Source organism: Poromitra crassiceps, assembly GCF_964638095.1.
Source record: "Poromitra crassiceps genome assembly, chromosome: 8".
NCBI classification, from domain to species: domain Eukaryota; kingdom Metazoa; phylum Chordata; class Actinopteri; order Beryciformes; family Melamphaidae; genus Poromitra; species Poromitra crassiceps.
In genome coordinates this window covers 49,644,929-49,659,524 of record NC_139629.1, presented here as the reverse complement: position 1 = coordinate 49,659,524, position 14,596 = coordinate 49,644,929, and the positions used below count along the sequence as shown (strand labels likewise).

General features: G+C 43.4%; 1 protein-coding gene across 1 annotated transcript in view; it reads right to left on the bottom strand.

Moving 5' to 3' along the window:
- Positions 1–6,003, bottom strand: part of pkp1a (plakophilin 1a) — a 34,957-nt gene extending 28,954 nt beyond the window's left edge. The window contains exons 1-2 of the mRNA XM_083641860.1: positions 5,606–6,003; positions 559–683 (exon numbers count right to left, since the gene is read on the bottom strand). Coding sequence (XP_083497986.1) covers positions 559–683; positions 5,606–5,789 — 309 coding nt within the window. The 5' untranslated portion in view covers positions 5,790–6,003. The remainder of the gene's footprint in view (positions 1–558; positions 684–5,605) is intronic.
- Positions 6,004–14,596: the final 8,593 nt, after the last annotated feature.

Below are 14,596 nucleotides of genomic sequence, written 5' to 3'. Positions count from 1 at the left end.
CGATTTTCCTTTTGATTGAAACGAAAATGGATAAAGAAATGTGTAGTAAGCACATCAAATAAATTACAGCCATAGCCCATAAAAAGGAATTTGCTCATATAGAGTAGGCCTGGTAGCATTCGAATACTGATTTGGAAATCGATTACCAACGGATTGAGCTTCGACGCATTTGGGTCAGCCCGAGTGTTTTTGCATATTTTAGTCAGAAGCATCAAACACCAATTTGCGTTGAGGCAAGAGACACCAGATCAACCTATAGGCAAAGTGAAGAATGGTCCATGAGGGGGAAGGTGCTGTGGCCACACCATAAGCACAGCTAGTATAATCACGTGTTATGATCGTTATGACAACACCATAAGCACAGCGAGTATAATCACGTGTTATGATCGTTATGACAACAATCACAACGAGCAATTAACGGGTCGGCCCGTTTGGCTGCGAGCAACGCATTCCACGCCGCCGCAGTCTTGTGAGCAGAGTGAGCTTTTCCTGTTTGTGTCTGTCTGCAGATCTGCACAAGATGTGTTTCAGAGATCGTTTCAGGAGAGGAAACGTTACCGTTTTGCTGAAGCTCGTCGACAGTTTGGAGTTGCTGCTGCGGCTGAAGGTGCCATTCGCTTTGGACGGAGCAAACTTGAAGGAGCCAAACTCGGCAAACACCGACAAATTCTGCGGCACCGTACCTGTTGGAAAGAGGAGGGACAGGTGAGCGGTGCTGAAATAAGAGTAGAGAGAAGAAGAGACGGACGTAGTAAATAAAGAGGACAACTTTCATCCTCAAGATTTACCATCTAATCTATCAATCCATAAAGTACAGATGACTAGTAGTGACAACAATAAACAAAGTTGTAACACACCCATCATGGCCCGTTGTTGTCATGGTGATTATCACAGATAGATAAGGCCTCCATTGTACATGGCTTTGATCAAACACTTCTTCATGTGGCCTTTAGTTTCCACCACATTGATCAAAACATTATAGATCATCGTCCGCCTCACTAAATGTTTGACTTGTGATTTTTTGCAGTGTAGAATGTGTGTATGTCCTCTTACACAAAAACATGTTTGTCACATATCATATGGTGGGAGCGCATGGTGGGAGGATCATCACGCCATTCTCAGCAGTTTTCCCTCCCCCAACAGGCACCCCAACCGACCAGAGGAGGCACTAGTGCAGCAACCAGGAGGACACATACCCTTTAATCTAGCTTCCCACCCGCAGACACGGCCAATTGTGCCTGTGTAGACTCCCTACCAAGCCAGAGGTAACGCGGGGGCTCGAACCTGCAACCCTCGTGTTGGTAGGCAGGGAATCTACGACTCGCTGTACTACCCCGGACACCCTGACGAGCTTCCTTATGTGTTATAGCCTAGTTCAGAGCTGTGTATGTAGAAGAGTCGCGACATCTCCATTCACTTCAATGCACCAGTTTTTTTACTCTCAAGAGTTCCAGGAAGTAAGGTCCTGGATTAAGCAGCGCTGTGGAGTTTGCAGCAAAATGGACAGTTTGTGTTTGTGTTTGTGTTGTTGTTGTTGTTTTTTTTATCAAATTGTACATTATCAGTCAGCTTTATTTTAGCATTCAAAAGTAGCGCGAGACCCCTTCCTGGCTGTTCATTTTCTAATGAGTCAAGCATTTTGGTCCTCCGCTGACGCCCCTCTCTCTCTAGTCTAGAAGACACTAGCCTAGTTGTTACAAATACGCATCTGTCAGCCAATCACACAGTGGGACAGACATGACATCGCACGTCGCTCAGTAAATCCAGGCCCAGGTCGTCTGTGTGCATCAGCAGCACGTCTGTCTGCCTTTTGGGGGGATGACTCATCATGAGAACACAACGCTGACTGGATTATGGGATTATGGTTGTCATAGCAACAGAGAAATGATCAACTGTAACGGCTGTGTGACTTCTACAGTGTAATCATAACAATGAAGTCGTCAGCAGCAGCACTCACAAATAAGTGTCTAACACTTCTTAATGACACACATCCTCTGTGTTCCAGCCCTACTGAAGCATTGGCCTCTACAGATCATCCAAACAGGCATAAGAGAATAAACAGTATCCATCAGAGGAGATATAGCACATTATGTCATTTGCAACAAGCAAATATTGACCGATTGATTGACACACTAACAATAACAAATAGAATGAATGCATGTGTGTGTGTCTCAGGTTAGGAAATGAGCGGGGGCTTGGGGGCAAAATGCCCCTAAAAAAATCTAGAATTGCCCTTGGAACTGGGGTGACGGGGGCTTTTAAATGCCCCCATAAAATAAAGAGTTTAATACTTTCTGTATTTTAACATTATTCTGTATTTGCAAAGCGTGACTCGAAAATGGCCAGCTAGGCATCCGTACAACCCTCGACCCCTCCTCCTACTAGCGTTATTGACCTCAGGGACAGGCAGCACAAGCTAGCTGGCCAGCTAGTTCACTCATGTTTTTGTACATTAATAACATGCCAGACAATGAACAGTGTTGTTGAGATAGGAAATGGGGATCTTCAACTGTGATTGTTTATGAACTTTTAGAAATAAAATATACTTGGATCAGAGTCATTGATTGGTCCCTCATGCTACATAGGTGCAACTAAAGTATCTCCCAACATTTCATCAAAATGCCCCAGAAATATATTTCACAGGGGCAAAAATAGCCCTTGTTCAAAAAAGTTAATTTCCTACCCTGCTGCGTCTACAGCTCTAACCTCATCATGTGTAGTAGAATCTCCATAAAAAACATAGCCTACAATTGCATCCTATGTATGTACTGTAGCCTATATGAACAAACATCCTCAATGAGACAATAGCCTATTCATCCAGAAGAAGCAAGAAAAATAGTAATCCTAAAAAAAGTATACCGTAATTAGGAAAATAATATATCAAATTCTGATTACAACAGCCAGATGAGTGACCGATAGCGCTTTAGACAGCCTGCCTGCAAAACAAACAGAAGGAAGTTTGGTTTTGTTCCAGAGGCCATTCGACTGGTGAACAGCCACAGTACAAGAAATGGTCAGTTTATCTAGACTAAGTCTGCACCTTGACCTTTTGATTTGAATATATTCCTTGTGGTGTTGGATACATTGTAATCAGGGATCTTGCTTTATCAGTGCCATTTATTGTATTTATTGTCTTGTTTTTTGTATTGTTTTTGGATGTGTACAAAGTACAGCTTGTTTGCAGTATTCATGCCTTAAATTGCCCCTTGCGGGACTAATAAAGTTTTTTGAATTGAATTGAATTGAGATCTGCTCAATATATCACACGTGTAAGACACAAACAGGTGACCGATATCTTCTAATCTACAGTGTCCCCAAGTGACCGAGGAACTGACTGAGTAAACAATGGAGGCCTGAACTGTGACGGGAAAGATTTGGTCCCAGCAGGAACATTCCTCAAGCAGTGTTCTACAGGAACTTCCAACAGGAAATTAAAAAGGAGAAAATAATGAAAGCCATAAAACGGACTAATCCATTTCAAAATGTGGGACTGGATTTTGCAGCTCCTAAACATGATGATCAAAGATGATCAAAAAGCATTGATTATTCAGGCACATCTTTTAATGCTTGAGCTAAAAAATAGCATGATTGTAATTAAAAGACCATAAACAGACTGGGGTCCGTTCAAATCTAACCTGCAACTGAATCCAGACCCCCCCCCCCCCCCCCCCATTACTTAAAATGAGACCTTCCATTATGTTTTGTGTAATGCATATTGCATTTTTTGGTTTGATGTATGTAAATAAAATAATTTGATGTAGACTTCACTAGACTAAGCTAACAGAGGCCAGACATGTCCGTCTCTGCACGTTTTAGTTTGGGAATTTTCCACGAAAATGATTTTATCTGGCTACAGCAAAGCCAAATAAACACCAGCGTTGTTGTGAAAGACTAAACGTGTCATTTTCACTTTGTGTCTGGCTTAATGTGTTGACCTGCTTTGAGCCCATGAGTTACATTCCAAAACTGCTCCCACACTCAGAGGCTAATGTGGATCTCTCTCTGGTGCCGTTTTTCACAGCAGAGACCAAACTACGGTAGGTCTATTTGTTATTCACATGTACATAACATTTGATATTTAACATTCAATATATATATTATATTAATGTTATTACTTTTCCAAATAGGCCTCGGCTGACGAATTAGGCCTAGGCTGTTAATTAGTTACTTCAACTTCGGTATTGTTACAGTACCAATCAAAAACACAACGCGCTACTTTTGATATCACCCTCTCTCTAAACATCAGATTGAGTTTGAATTATGCAAAAACGATCTGACAGCCGTCACAAGTGGTTGACCAGGCTGTCACACTAAACTGGCTTGGATGACAAATGGCAAAATGTCATCCAAATGTTTACTTTTTCTATGGGTTGAAGTATTAAAAGATGTCAATGCGATTTGTTTCCCTGATCATTTATACAGACGCGCACGATGCAGTCAGCAACGAGTTACAAATGTGTTGAAGGTGAGAGGGTTGTACCGGAAAAGTAATGTACAGAGTTAGTAGTGTTACTAGTGTAAATGAATCATTGCACCCAGGCAGCAGTAGGTCAAGTAGGCTTATTATGACCCAAGAGTACCGCCACTCGCCAGGCATGTGTGTGGGGGATGGAATGAGAATGTGTTCTACTTCTATGGGTACCACTACCCAGGCCACCATGATGCTTTACAGACATGCCTGATTTATTCTAAATAATCCCATGCTGTTTTTGGTCAAAACCTTGTTTTTTTGCATGCAGTATAATTGTGAGTGTAAGTTATTTTCACCTATTCTACCTGAGTATTTCTGTCCCTGGGTCCCTAAACAGTCTTGGAATTGCATAAATTGAGTATGACTGGAAATGTGAGACTCTTGTGGATTATGTGATAATGTTACTTAGTCCCCAAAAGCTATTTCATTGAAGTGAGACCATTTTTTCCGAAGCTTGACCTCACTGTATAAAATGACCTCTTGTGACCTCTAGGATCATCACAGCCTTATGAAACGTTACAAGCACAAACTAGAGACCTAGGGCATTCAGGGGATGTACGGCTTTCCTAGGTATATTGACAATAAGGGGGTTTCTGACTTGCAATTTCCAGAGTGACAGGAGTGCTTACCATTATCAATTATTGCTGAAAAATACAATTCTAACCGAAATCTCCAAAAGTCAACCGTTTTTGATACAAAATATTATAGCATGATTTTTTCCTATGGTGTTCCTCACGGTCTTGGTGTAATATTTCGGAGGGATTTTTGACCCTTTTTCTAATCAATTCTTCTCGGAGAAGGGGTAGGACTAGGAGAGCGTTTTGAACAGCCGTTCCCCCTATTGCCTTATGGAAGGCTATGTGACCCTAGTACTGCACAAGCCGATTTATTGAATTTATTGGGGAAAAGACAAGACACAATTGTGGCGTTACTCAAAAAATAAAATGATCGCACGTTTGGCAGGTCTACTCTGCATGTGCTCCGTTAATTAACAGCGAACACCTGTTCTGCCATGCGTATCTGCACGGCGCTAGAAAACGCGTTATATAAGAGACTGCTTTCGTTATTATTGGAACATTACGCATTACGCACACAAGTCAGTAAATCCTTTTGCCATCACGGTTCGTTCCATACCTGTCGGTGAGGGAGAGAGCGAGCCGTCCCTGCCCTGTTTGGACTTGCTCCTCTTGATGGTGTAGACTTGATCCAGGACGCGCTGCTGTCCCGAGCGCAGCTTGTTGTCGGACGGCAGCGCGAGAGACGTGTCCTCCTTGGTCCCGTAGGACATGGCCGAGCGCAGCGGCGCCGTTGCCATCATCTTCCCGCTCGGTACGCTCGGTGCAAAAACAAACCCCTTTGAACAGAACAGGTGTTTTAAGCCAGTTTTACCGTGTTTGTTTCCGAGCGGCCTGAAGGAGAGGGAGCGCGTCGATAAAGTGCAAAGACTCGCAGCAGCCAGGCACAGCAGCGGAGGTGCAACGTTAGATAATAATGTTCCCACAGCGCAGCAGCTCCTCCAGTCAACTCCACCACCCTCGGGACCGCGCCCTGCCCCTGTGAGGTGGGGCCTCGGCGGGGTCGGGACCGCGCCCTGTGAGGTGGGGCCTCGGGTCGCGCCCTGCCCTGTGAGGTGGGGCCTCGGGTCGGGACCGCGCCCTGTGAGGTGGGGCCTCGAGTCGGGACCGCGCCCTGCCCTGTGAGGTGGGTGGGCTGCAGAGTTCACACACAGGTGCGGTGCGGAGTGACGAGCTGGCCCGGGCCGCCGAGGGAGACACGCCCACCTCTACTATTATAGCCTCTTTTCCACCACATTTTACAGACCTGCACAGCTCGTCACCACTCGGCTCTACTTGTTTCGACCCGATGATGGAGGAGGGAGACCGAGACTGGTTTACCAGTCAATGGTGTTTTACACTTTACAGACAGTAGTGAGGTGCTGATTGAATAGAGAGGCCAAGTGAACGTCACTTCCTGCTTTTCTCCCTGTACCAGCGCTGAAAAAATATGAATGGCGTTGAATGGAGAATAATGTTACTTTTTTGATCCCATCTGAATTGTGCCACGGGGTGCCAACGTTAATTTTGTCCATTTAAAACACTAGGGATCTTGCGCGCTACGTGCACTCGATTCCTAGGCTCGCCCACTACACGGCCTCGCCCGCCCTGCAGCTTGCATACACAAGCTGCTCGTTGATGGCATACTTCAGGGATGCTGGATCACATGTCCTGGAGCTGGCAACATTCAGCTATCCATGGCTGAAGACGGGTCTGAAGGCAGACTCCCACTTCTTTTTTGTGACATCACTGATCACTGATGATGTCACAGTGGGATTTATGACATCACTGAAGATGTCACACATCACTGGGATTTATGACATCACTGATGATGTCACAGTGGGATTTATGACATCACTGGGATTTATGACATCACTGATGATGTCACAGTGAAATTTATGACATCACGGATGATGTCACAGTGGGATAATGACATCACAGTGGGACAGAGAAACAGAGAAACAGACAGAGCTCCAGCTCCCATTTATATACTGATGATAACTTTGCATGTCAAGAAAGTCGCAGTTCGTCGCCAAACCGTTGCACTATAAGTTATAAATCAGAAAGACTACACTGCCTAAGTGCCTAAGTGATGTCACTTTCTCTACCGGCAAAGCTGAAGACCGGCGACAAGCCACAAGCTTCCAGCTATGTAGTTTTTATACGAAACTTGCTACATTTCAGTTTGACGACTGCTACACACCTGCCACAAGACTTCTCAGGTGTGCAAGATACTTTGGATGATCACTTTTGATACTATAAAACTGAAATGTTACTTTCACCAAAAAGGTTAGTGACTTTCAGATGTGTCAACAACTTAGATGAGTGCAGGTCAAGAAAGCAAACAGTTTGATGTTACATGTAGGACCACAATGGAAACAAGTCCTGCACTGTTAAAAGGCTACTGGTGGATGGATGGGTTTTACAGTATCTGTTCATTGAGCATTTTTTAACATCTGTCATAAATAAATTCAATGCAGAACCGGTTATGAGACACTTAGCCAAACCAAAGATTGGTTTGGCTAAGTGTCTGCAGGAGACATTTTCCCACACCACACCCAGTGTGCAATGTGCCGTGTGTGTGTGTGTGCGCGTGTGTGCGTGTGTTTATGATTTGGTCAACATGACTTTGTGCGGGTGCAGAACAACTTGGCCTATTCTTATCGGAGTGAGGGCAGGGGCGTTTCTAGGGAGTGGCCAGGGGTGGCCGGAAACCCCAAAATCCTGAGGGTGCCTGGGATCTGTGGCTGACATGATTGTCTTTCAGAGGCTGCCGCGTGCCGCAGGCTCATTTTTACAGCTACAGTGAAGATACTGATATCATATTAAACTAGAAGGCCTCAGGCATCATGCTACCAACCATGTCATTCTAGCTCGTTGGGAAGGGGGCTAAATAACGCTCCAAATTTAGGCTACATTTTAGCGAGGGGAAACATTTCTACATCCTTCCTAAATGCCGCACTCAGTGGCACCCTTTGCTTGAGTCTGTGCCCCACCTGGGCCACCCCAGTCAAAATGGTCTGGACAGACACGCCACTGACTGAGGGTGAGTCAATATTTGTTTTGATCTGCTGATAGCGTAACGGTATCCAACATGTGGGGACGTGAGCTGGGCTCAGGACAATGCAACCTCTGTCAGACTGGAGTGAAAGCTGACCAACACAATGTAGACACAGGGATCATAAATACACACTCAGCTTCACATGTACTACAGTATGGGCATACAGAAGGTTCAAATAATCAATCTTGTTTAGTTTTCAAAAGCCTAAATTAATTCATGGCAGACTTTAAATTAACAAACTGTCCTGGGTGTCCGGTCCTGGTTTGAATCTGGCTTGAGACCTTTGTCGAATGTCATTCCAGATCTTCTTGTCCATCTCTAGTGTGGCCACTGCTGACCTAAAGGTCAGAGAAGCAAGCTTGTGACCGGAAGGTCGTCGGTTCAGCCTCCCGGACTTTCAGGATAAGAGGGGGGGGGGGAGAAAAGGGAGTGCTTGCCCATCCATCCCTCATCATTACGACCACTGAGGTGCCCTTGAGCATGCAAGGCCCTTAACCCCAACAGCTCCCGTGGAGCTGCTCTGTGGCCATGCAGCAGATCGGGCTGTGTGTGGTTATACTGGTCAGCTTCCAGGTGTGAATGTGAACAGGGTGCTCATGAAAAAGAGAGCGTTGCTTTCAGTGAGACCCCCCTCCTGTATAAAGGTTAAAACAAAAAAAGTAAAGTTAGGCTACTATCAAATAAAGGTGAACAATACTAATACTAATACTAATACTCATAATACTAATAATAATAATGATGCTGATAATAATAATAATAATAATAATAATAATGATAATAATAATAAATCAATAAATCAATAAATAAATCAATAAATCAATCAATAAATGTAGCCTACTATTTCAAAGTGGGATGTGACTGAGTAGTGGAGCGGCTAAGTGCTATAATCTTTCAATTTGTGATACAAGCGTGAAAATTGGCATGAGCAGTCTCCATGGGTCACTTGACAAGAAAATTGCCCGAGCCAATTGAAATTTGAAGATGGCTGTCATTTTTCAAGATGGCCGACACCTTATTGGAGCAGTTAAGTGATATAATGGTTTATTTGGTGATACAAGCATGAGAATTGGCATGAGCAGTCTCTGTGGGTCACTTGACAAGAAGCCACCCACAGCCACTTGAAATTTCAAGATGGCGGCTATTTTTCAAGAGGGCCACCACCTTAGTGGAGCAGTTAGGCCTAAGTAATCATTTAGTTGGTGATACAAGCATGAAAATTGCCATGAGCCATCTCAAAGGGTAATTTTACAAGAAACCGCCCACAGCCACTTGAAATTTCAAGATGGCAGCCATTTTTCAAGATTGCCACCATCTAAATGGAGCAGTTAAGCAATATGATTGTTTAGTTAGTGACACAAGCATGCAAATTGGTATGAGCAGTCTCTAAGGGTTGCTTGACAAGAAAACACTCTCAGCCACTTGAAATTTCAATTTTCAAGATGGCCACCCCCTGGATCCTCAAAAGATCAATTATCTCATAGAAATGTATTGGGATTTTTTCAAGGACGATTTGGTGTAATTTTATTTTATATGATTTAGATTATGCTAAATACAATTTTTAACGCATCAAAATACAGTTGTGTTGATCATAGATAGATAGATAGATTAGACAAGAGTGAATATCTGCACTACCAGGGCACACTGGTGATATATCACTGCTGTTAAACTCAGAATGGGGTTCAATGTCAGCTAATTGAAAGTTAGTATCCCAAATGCTGTCTAATTTACCCCAAAACAGTTAGATAGCCGCACCTGAATTGACAGGTTGTGCCAGCGCGGGAGAGCCGAGCCAAGGTTAATGGGGTTTTAGTTAAGTGTGTGAGTTAAGTGTTTAGTTAGTTATGTGAAGCACTTTGAATTGCCTGTGTATGAAATGTGCTATACAAATAAACTTGACTTGACTTGACTTGACTTGACTAACCGGATGGTGTACAGATCGCACGGGATATAAATGACATTGGATGAACGATCGGACTAAGTGTAGGGCTAAGGCATGAACTTAGTTGTATCCCATACATCAAAGTGCTTAAAGGTGGTAAAAGGATAAACCCTTGGCCTCTATGCAATTGCTGCAGACATGGCAGAAGCCATCATATCAGTTGAGAAAACCAACTGGGACAGATGTTTCATTTGTCAGCAGGAAACCAAGGAAAAGCTCATTCAGCCCAGTTTCGTCAATATAGAGCATGATCAAACTGGTTATGGTACCATTGCAAGAAATGTTCCATTATTTCACAAGATCAATGCTCTGCCTATCTTACTTAGTCCAATCCGATTAGATGAAGGTGATGGTATAGAAAGTACATTGACAAGAAACAGAGCAAAATATCATTTAAGCTGTAAACTTATGTTCAACAACACAAAGCTCGAAAGGGCCCAAAAGAGAGCATCTTCTACTGCTGCTGAAGACACTGACGATACCAAAGATATCAATGTCAAGAGGCGAAGAAGACCCCAGCCCTCGAAAGCTTTGTGCTTTATCTGTGAAGATGAGAGTGCAATGTCCCCCTTAAGAGAAGCAATGACAATGCCAGGAATCTAAGTGACATGAAGCTCCTTGCAAAGCTTATTGCTGGTGATGTTGTTGCACAGGAATTTAAATACCATCCTGCCTGTCTCGTTGGACTGTACAACAGAGAGCGAGACCATCTCAATGCCCTCAAGCATGAGCAGAGCCTCCTTAAAAACTCAGCTAGCCATAACTGGCATCCCTCTATTTTTTCAGAACTTGTCATCTACATCACAGACATGAAGACCACAAGTGACGGCACAAATCCAGTTATATATTTTTGTTCCCCCACCCCTTAGTATTTATTTGACAAATTTAATGGCTGTTAGTTTAAAAAAAACAAAAAAAACAACAACAACAACAACAACAACAAAAAAATAACAATAACAAAACAAAAAAACTCCTTTGTGACTGTTACCTTGTCGTGGTAAGGGAGCTTGTGTACCTCAGTGAACCCTGAGAGCTATGCCAGTGGGAGACATCTCCTGACAGGTTTGACCAAACTGGACAGGTCGTGGGTGAGGAGTCAGACAAAACACAGTCAAACAACCTCTCTTGACATAGCCTTTTGAGGAACCCAATACATTTCTATGAGAAAATGTATCATTTAAAGATCCACATGGCGGGTGGTAGCATCCCGGAAAATGGCCTCTACCTTGAAATTTCAAATGTCTGGGAGAATTTTCTTGTGAAGTGACCCTTTGAGATGGCTCATGGCAATTTTCATGTTTGTATCACCAACTAAATGATTACTTAGGCCTAACTGCTCCATTAAGGTGGTGGCCATCTTGGAAAATGGCTGTCATCTTGAAATTTCAAGTGGCTGTGGGTGGCTTCTTGTCAAGTGACCCACAGAGACTGCTCATGCCAATTTTCATGCTTCTACCACCAAATAAACCATTATATCACTTAACTGCTCCACTAAGGTGTTGGCCATCTTGAAAAATGCCCGCCATCTTGAAATTTCAATTGGCTCTGGCAATTTTCTTGTCAAGTGACCCATGGAGACTGCTCATGCCAATTTTCATGCTTCTACCACCAAATAAACCATTATATCACTTAACTGCTCCACTAAGGTGTTGGCCATCTTGAAAAATGCCCGCCATCTTGAAATTTCAATTGGCTCGGGCAATTTTCTTGTCAAGTGACCCATGGAGACTGCTCATGCCAATTTTCATGCTTCTACCACCAAATAAACCATTATATCACTTAACTGCTCCACTAAGGTGTTGGCCATCTTGAAAAATGCCCGCCATCTTGAAATTTCAATTGGCTCGGGCAATTTTCTTGTCAAGTGACCCATGGAGACTGCTCATGCCAATTTTCATGCTTCTACCACCAAATAAACCATTATATCACTTAACTGCTCCACTAAGGTGTTGGCCATCTTGAAAAATGCCCGCCATCTTGAAATTTCAATTGGCTCGGGCAATTTTCTTGTCAAGTGACCCATGGAGACTGCTCATGCCAATTTTCATGCTTCTACCACCAAATAAACCATTATATCACTTAACTGCTCCACTAAGGTGTTGGCCATCTTGAAAAATGCCCGCCATCTTGAAATTTCAATTGGCTCGGGCAATTTTCTTGTCAAGTGACCCATGGAGACTGCTCATGCCAATTTTCATGCTTCTACCACCAAATAAACCATTATATCACTTAACTGCTCCACTAAGGTGTTGGCCATCTTGAAAAATGCCCACCATCTTGAAATTTCAATTGGCTCGGGCAATTTTCTTGTCAAGTGACCCATGGAGACTGCTCATGCCAATTTTCATGCTTCTACCACCAAATAAACCATTATATCACTTAACTGCTCCACTAAGGTGTTGGCCATCTTGAAAAATGCCCGCCATCTTGAAATTTCAATTGGCTCGGGCAATTTTCTTGTCAAGTGACCCATGGAGACTGCTCATGCCAATTTTCACGCTTGTATCGTCAACTGAAAGATTCTGATGAAAATAAGCACTTAGCCGCTCCACTAGAGGGGAACCTGTTGGATGTGACAGCCTTGTCAAGTTGACAGGCTTCATGATGCATGTTCTGCACCACACCCAGCCTCACGGCGTTGTATGTGTGTGTGTGTGTGCATGTGCGTGTGCGTGTGTGCGTGCGTGTGTGTGCGTGTATGTGTGTGTGTGTGTGTGTGTGTGTGCGTGTGCGTGTGTATGAATGTGTGTCATTGTTCACCATTTGCAGCTTTGGTGGCATGATATCTGAGAGTTGATCTTAGATTTCATGCTCTCAGGACTTCTGACAGATGTATCAATATCTACCATCTAAAGAGCCAGCCGTGTGTGTGTGTGTGTGTGTGTGTGTGTCTGTCTGTGTGTGTGTGTGTGTGTGTGTGTGTGTGTGTGTCTGTCTGTCTGTGCGTGGGCGTGTGTGTGTTTGTGCGTGTGTGTGTGTGTTTGTGCGCGTGTGTGTGTGTGTTTGTTTGTGCGTGTGCGTGTGTGTGTGACACAAAGGAAGTTGTACAAATTGTTCTCACAGCCAGCCTTTATAATCAGTATTAGCAGAGTGTCAGTGTGGTTACAACCTTGCCACATGTTGGCATTCTGTGTATTCTGGGAGGCGCACCAACTGAACACTCAGCGGCATGGCTTGGCTTGGGATCAGTTTCATTACCAATAATGCTGAATTGACATATTGAACTAGTTTCCGTTTAACCTGAGGGGGAAAAAAGAAATAATAATAATTCAAAACGGGACACTTTTCAAAGTGAAAGACAGGTGAAAGGTCAAAGTTGAGTCTTGTCACGTTCCACTTTATAACTCGGCTGTAAACTATAGAGCTGTGACATGTTGTGAGAACAGTCACGGTATCCTCGTAAATTCACTCTTATCACTCACTCCTATCTCTGTGCATGCTCTGGATCTGTGCCAATGCAGATACAATGCATCAGTATAGCAGTTTGAAGGCCTGGGTCACAACAAAGCTTGTGCTGTGTTAAATGGATTTATATACAGTAACAGTAGTATAGGTGTAGTATGTACGTCTGAAGGTTTGACCTGAGGGTGTGTGAGCTGATATTGAATTGACGTCAGGGCATGTTGGACATGTCAACCTGCACTGTGTGAGGTAAGACATAATCTCTGTGCTGATAAGGAGAACGATTATTTTTTGATCAATGTCAACCTTTGACATGAATCGGTTTTCCGTTGAACTGAAACAACGTAGTAGTATTTTGTTTTGAATTGAAAATGTCGGTTCTCGCAGATTCACTTAACTTTCTGCCTAAAAAATAAATAAATAGTAGAAATAATGTGCTTTTTTCCTATCCCATAAATTAGAGAACCACTGTCCTAAAATACAGTCATGTTACTTCACTTGGTAACCCATCTATAAAGTTGATGCAACAGCACCATCTAGCAGGCCAAATCAGAATTGCCACTACCGGAGCATCGAGTCTGCTGGGCCAGCATTTGTGAATGTCTGAAGTCCTGCATGTTAAGTCTGCATGGTATGTTGGGTGGATGGCTGTAAAGAGCCTTTTCCCCCTCTAGTCCAGAGTGAAAGTGTTCTCAGCCAGACTCTCCCCGTCCCTTTGCTGGGAGTCTGGCAAGCGAGACTATCAAATAAATAGCAACAGTAGATTTTACTGCGACACTCTCTGAATTCTGATACAGAGGGCAACGCATACATTATGATGGCTTTCCAATAAGTCCCTATATTGTTGCAGGTCAGTTAAAGTCATTGATACCTGCCATAGATGCTGGCTGTGTTACACACAAACCAATTACAATGTCCAAACATTGTCCATTTTATGTCCATTTATTGCCCAGGCATATTTACACAGTTTCTTGCATCCAGGTAAAACATCATAATCACACAGGTAGCCTAGCCACACTTGAGCTACTGCTACACCTGCAGCAGTCCCATTGCAGGTAAGTGGCAGTTACCCGGTGGTACAGAAAGTTTATTACATCTAAAAATATACACCAAAGCAAAATAATTGATGAATGGCTCTTACACATCACTGTAAACTCCATGTAGATTAC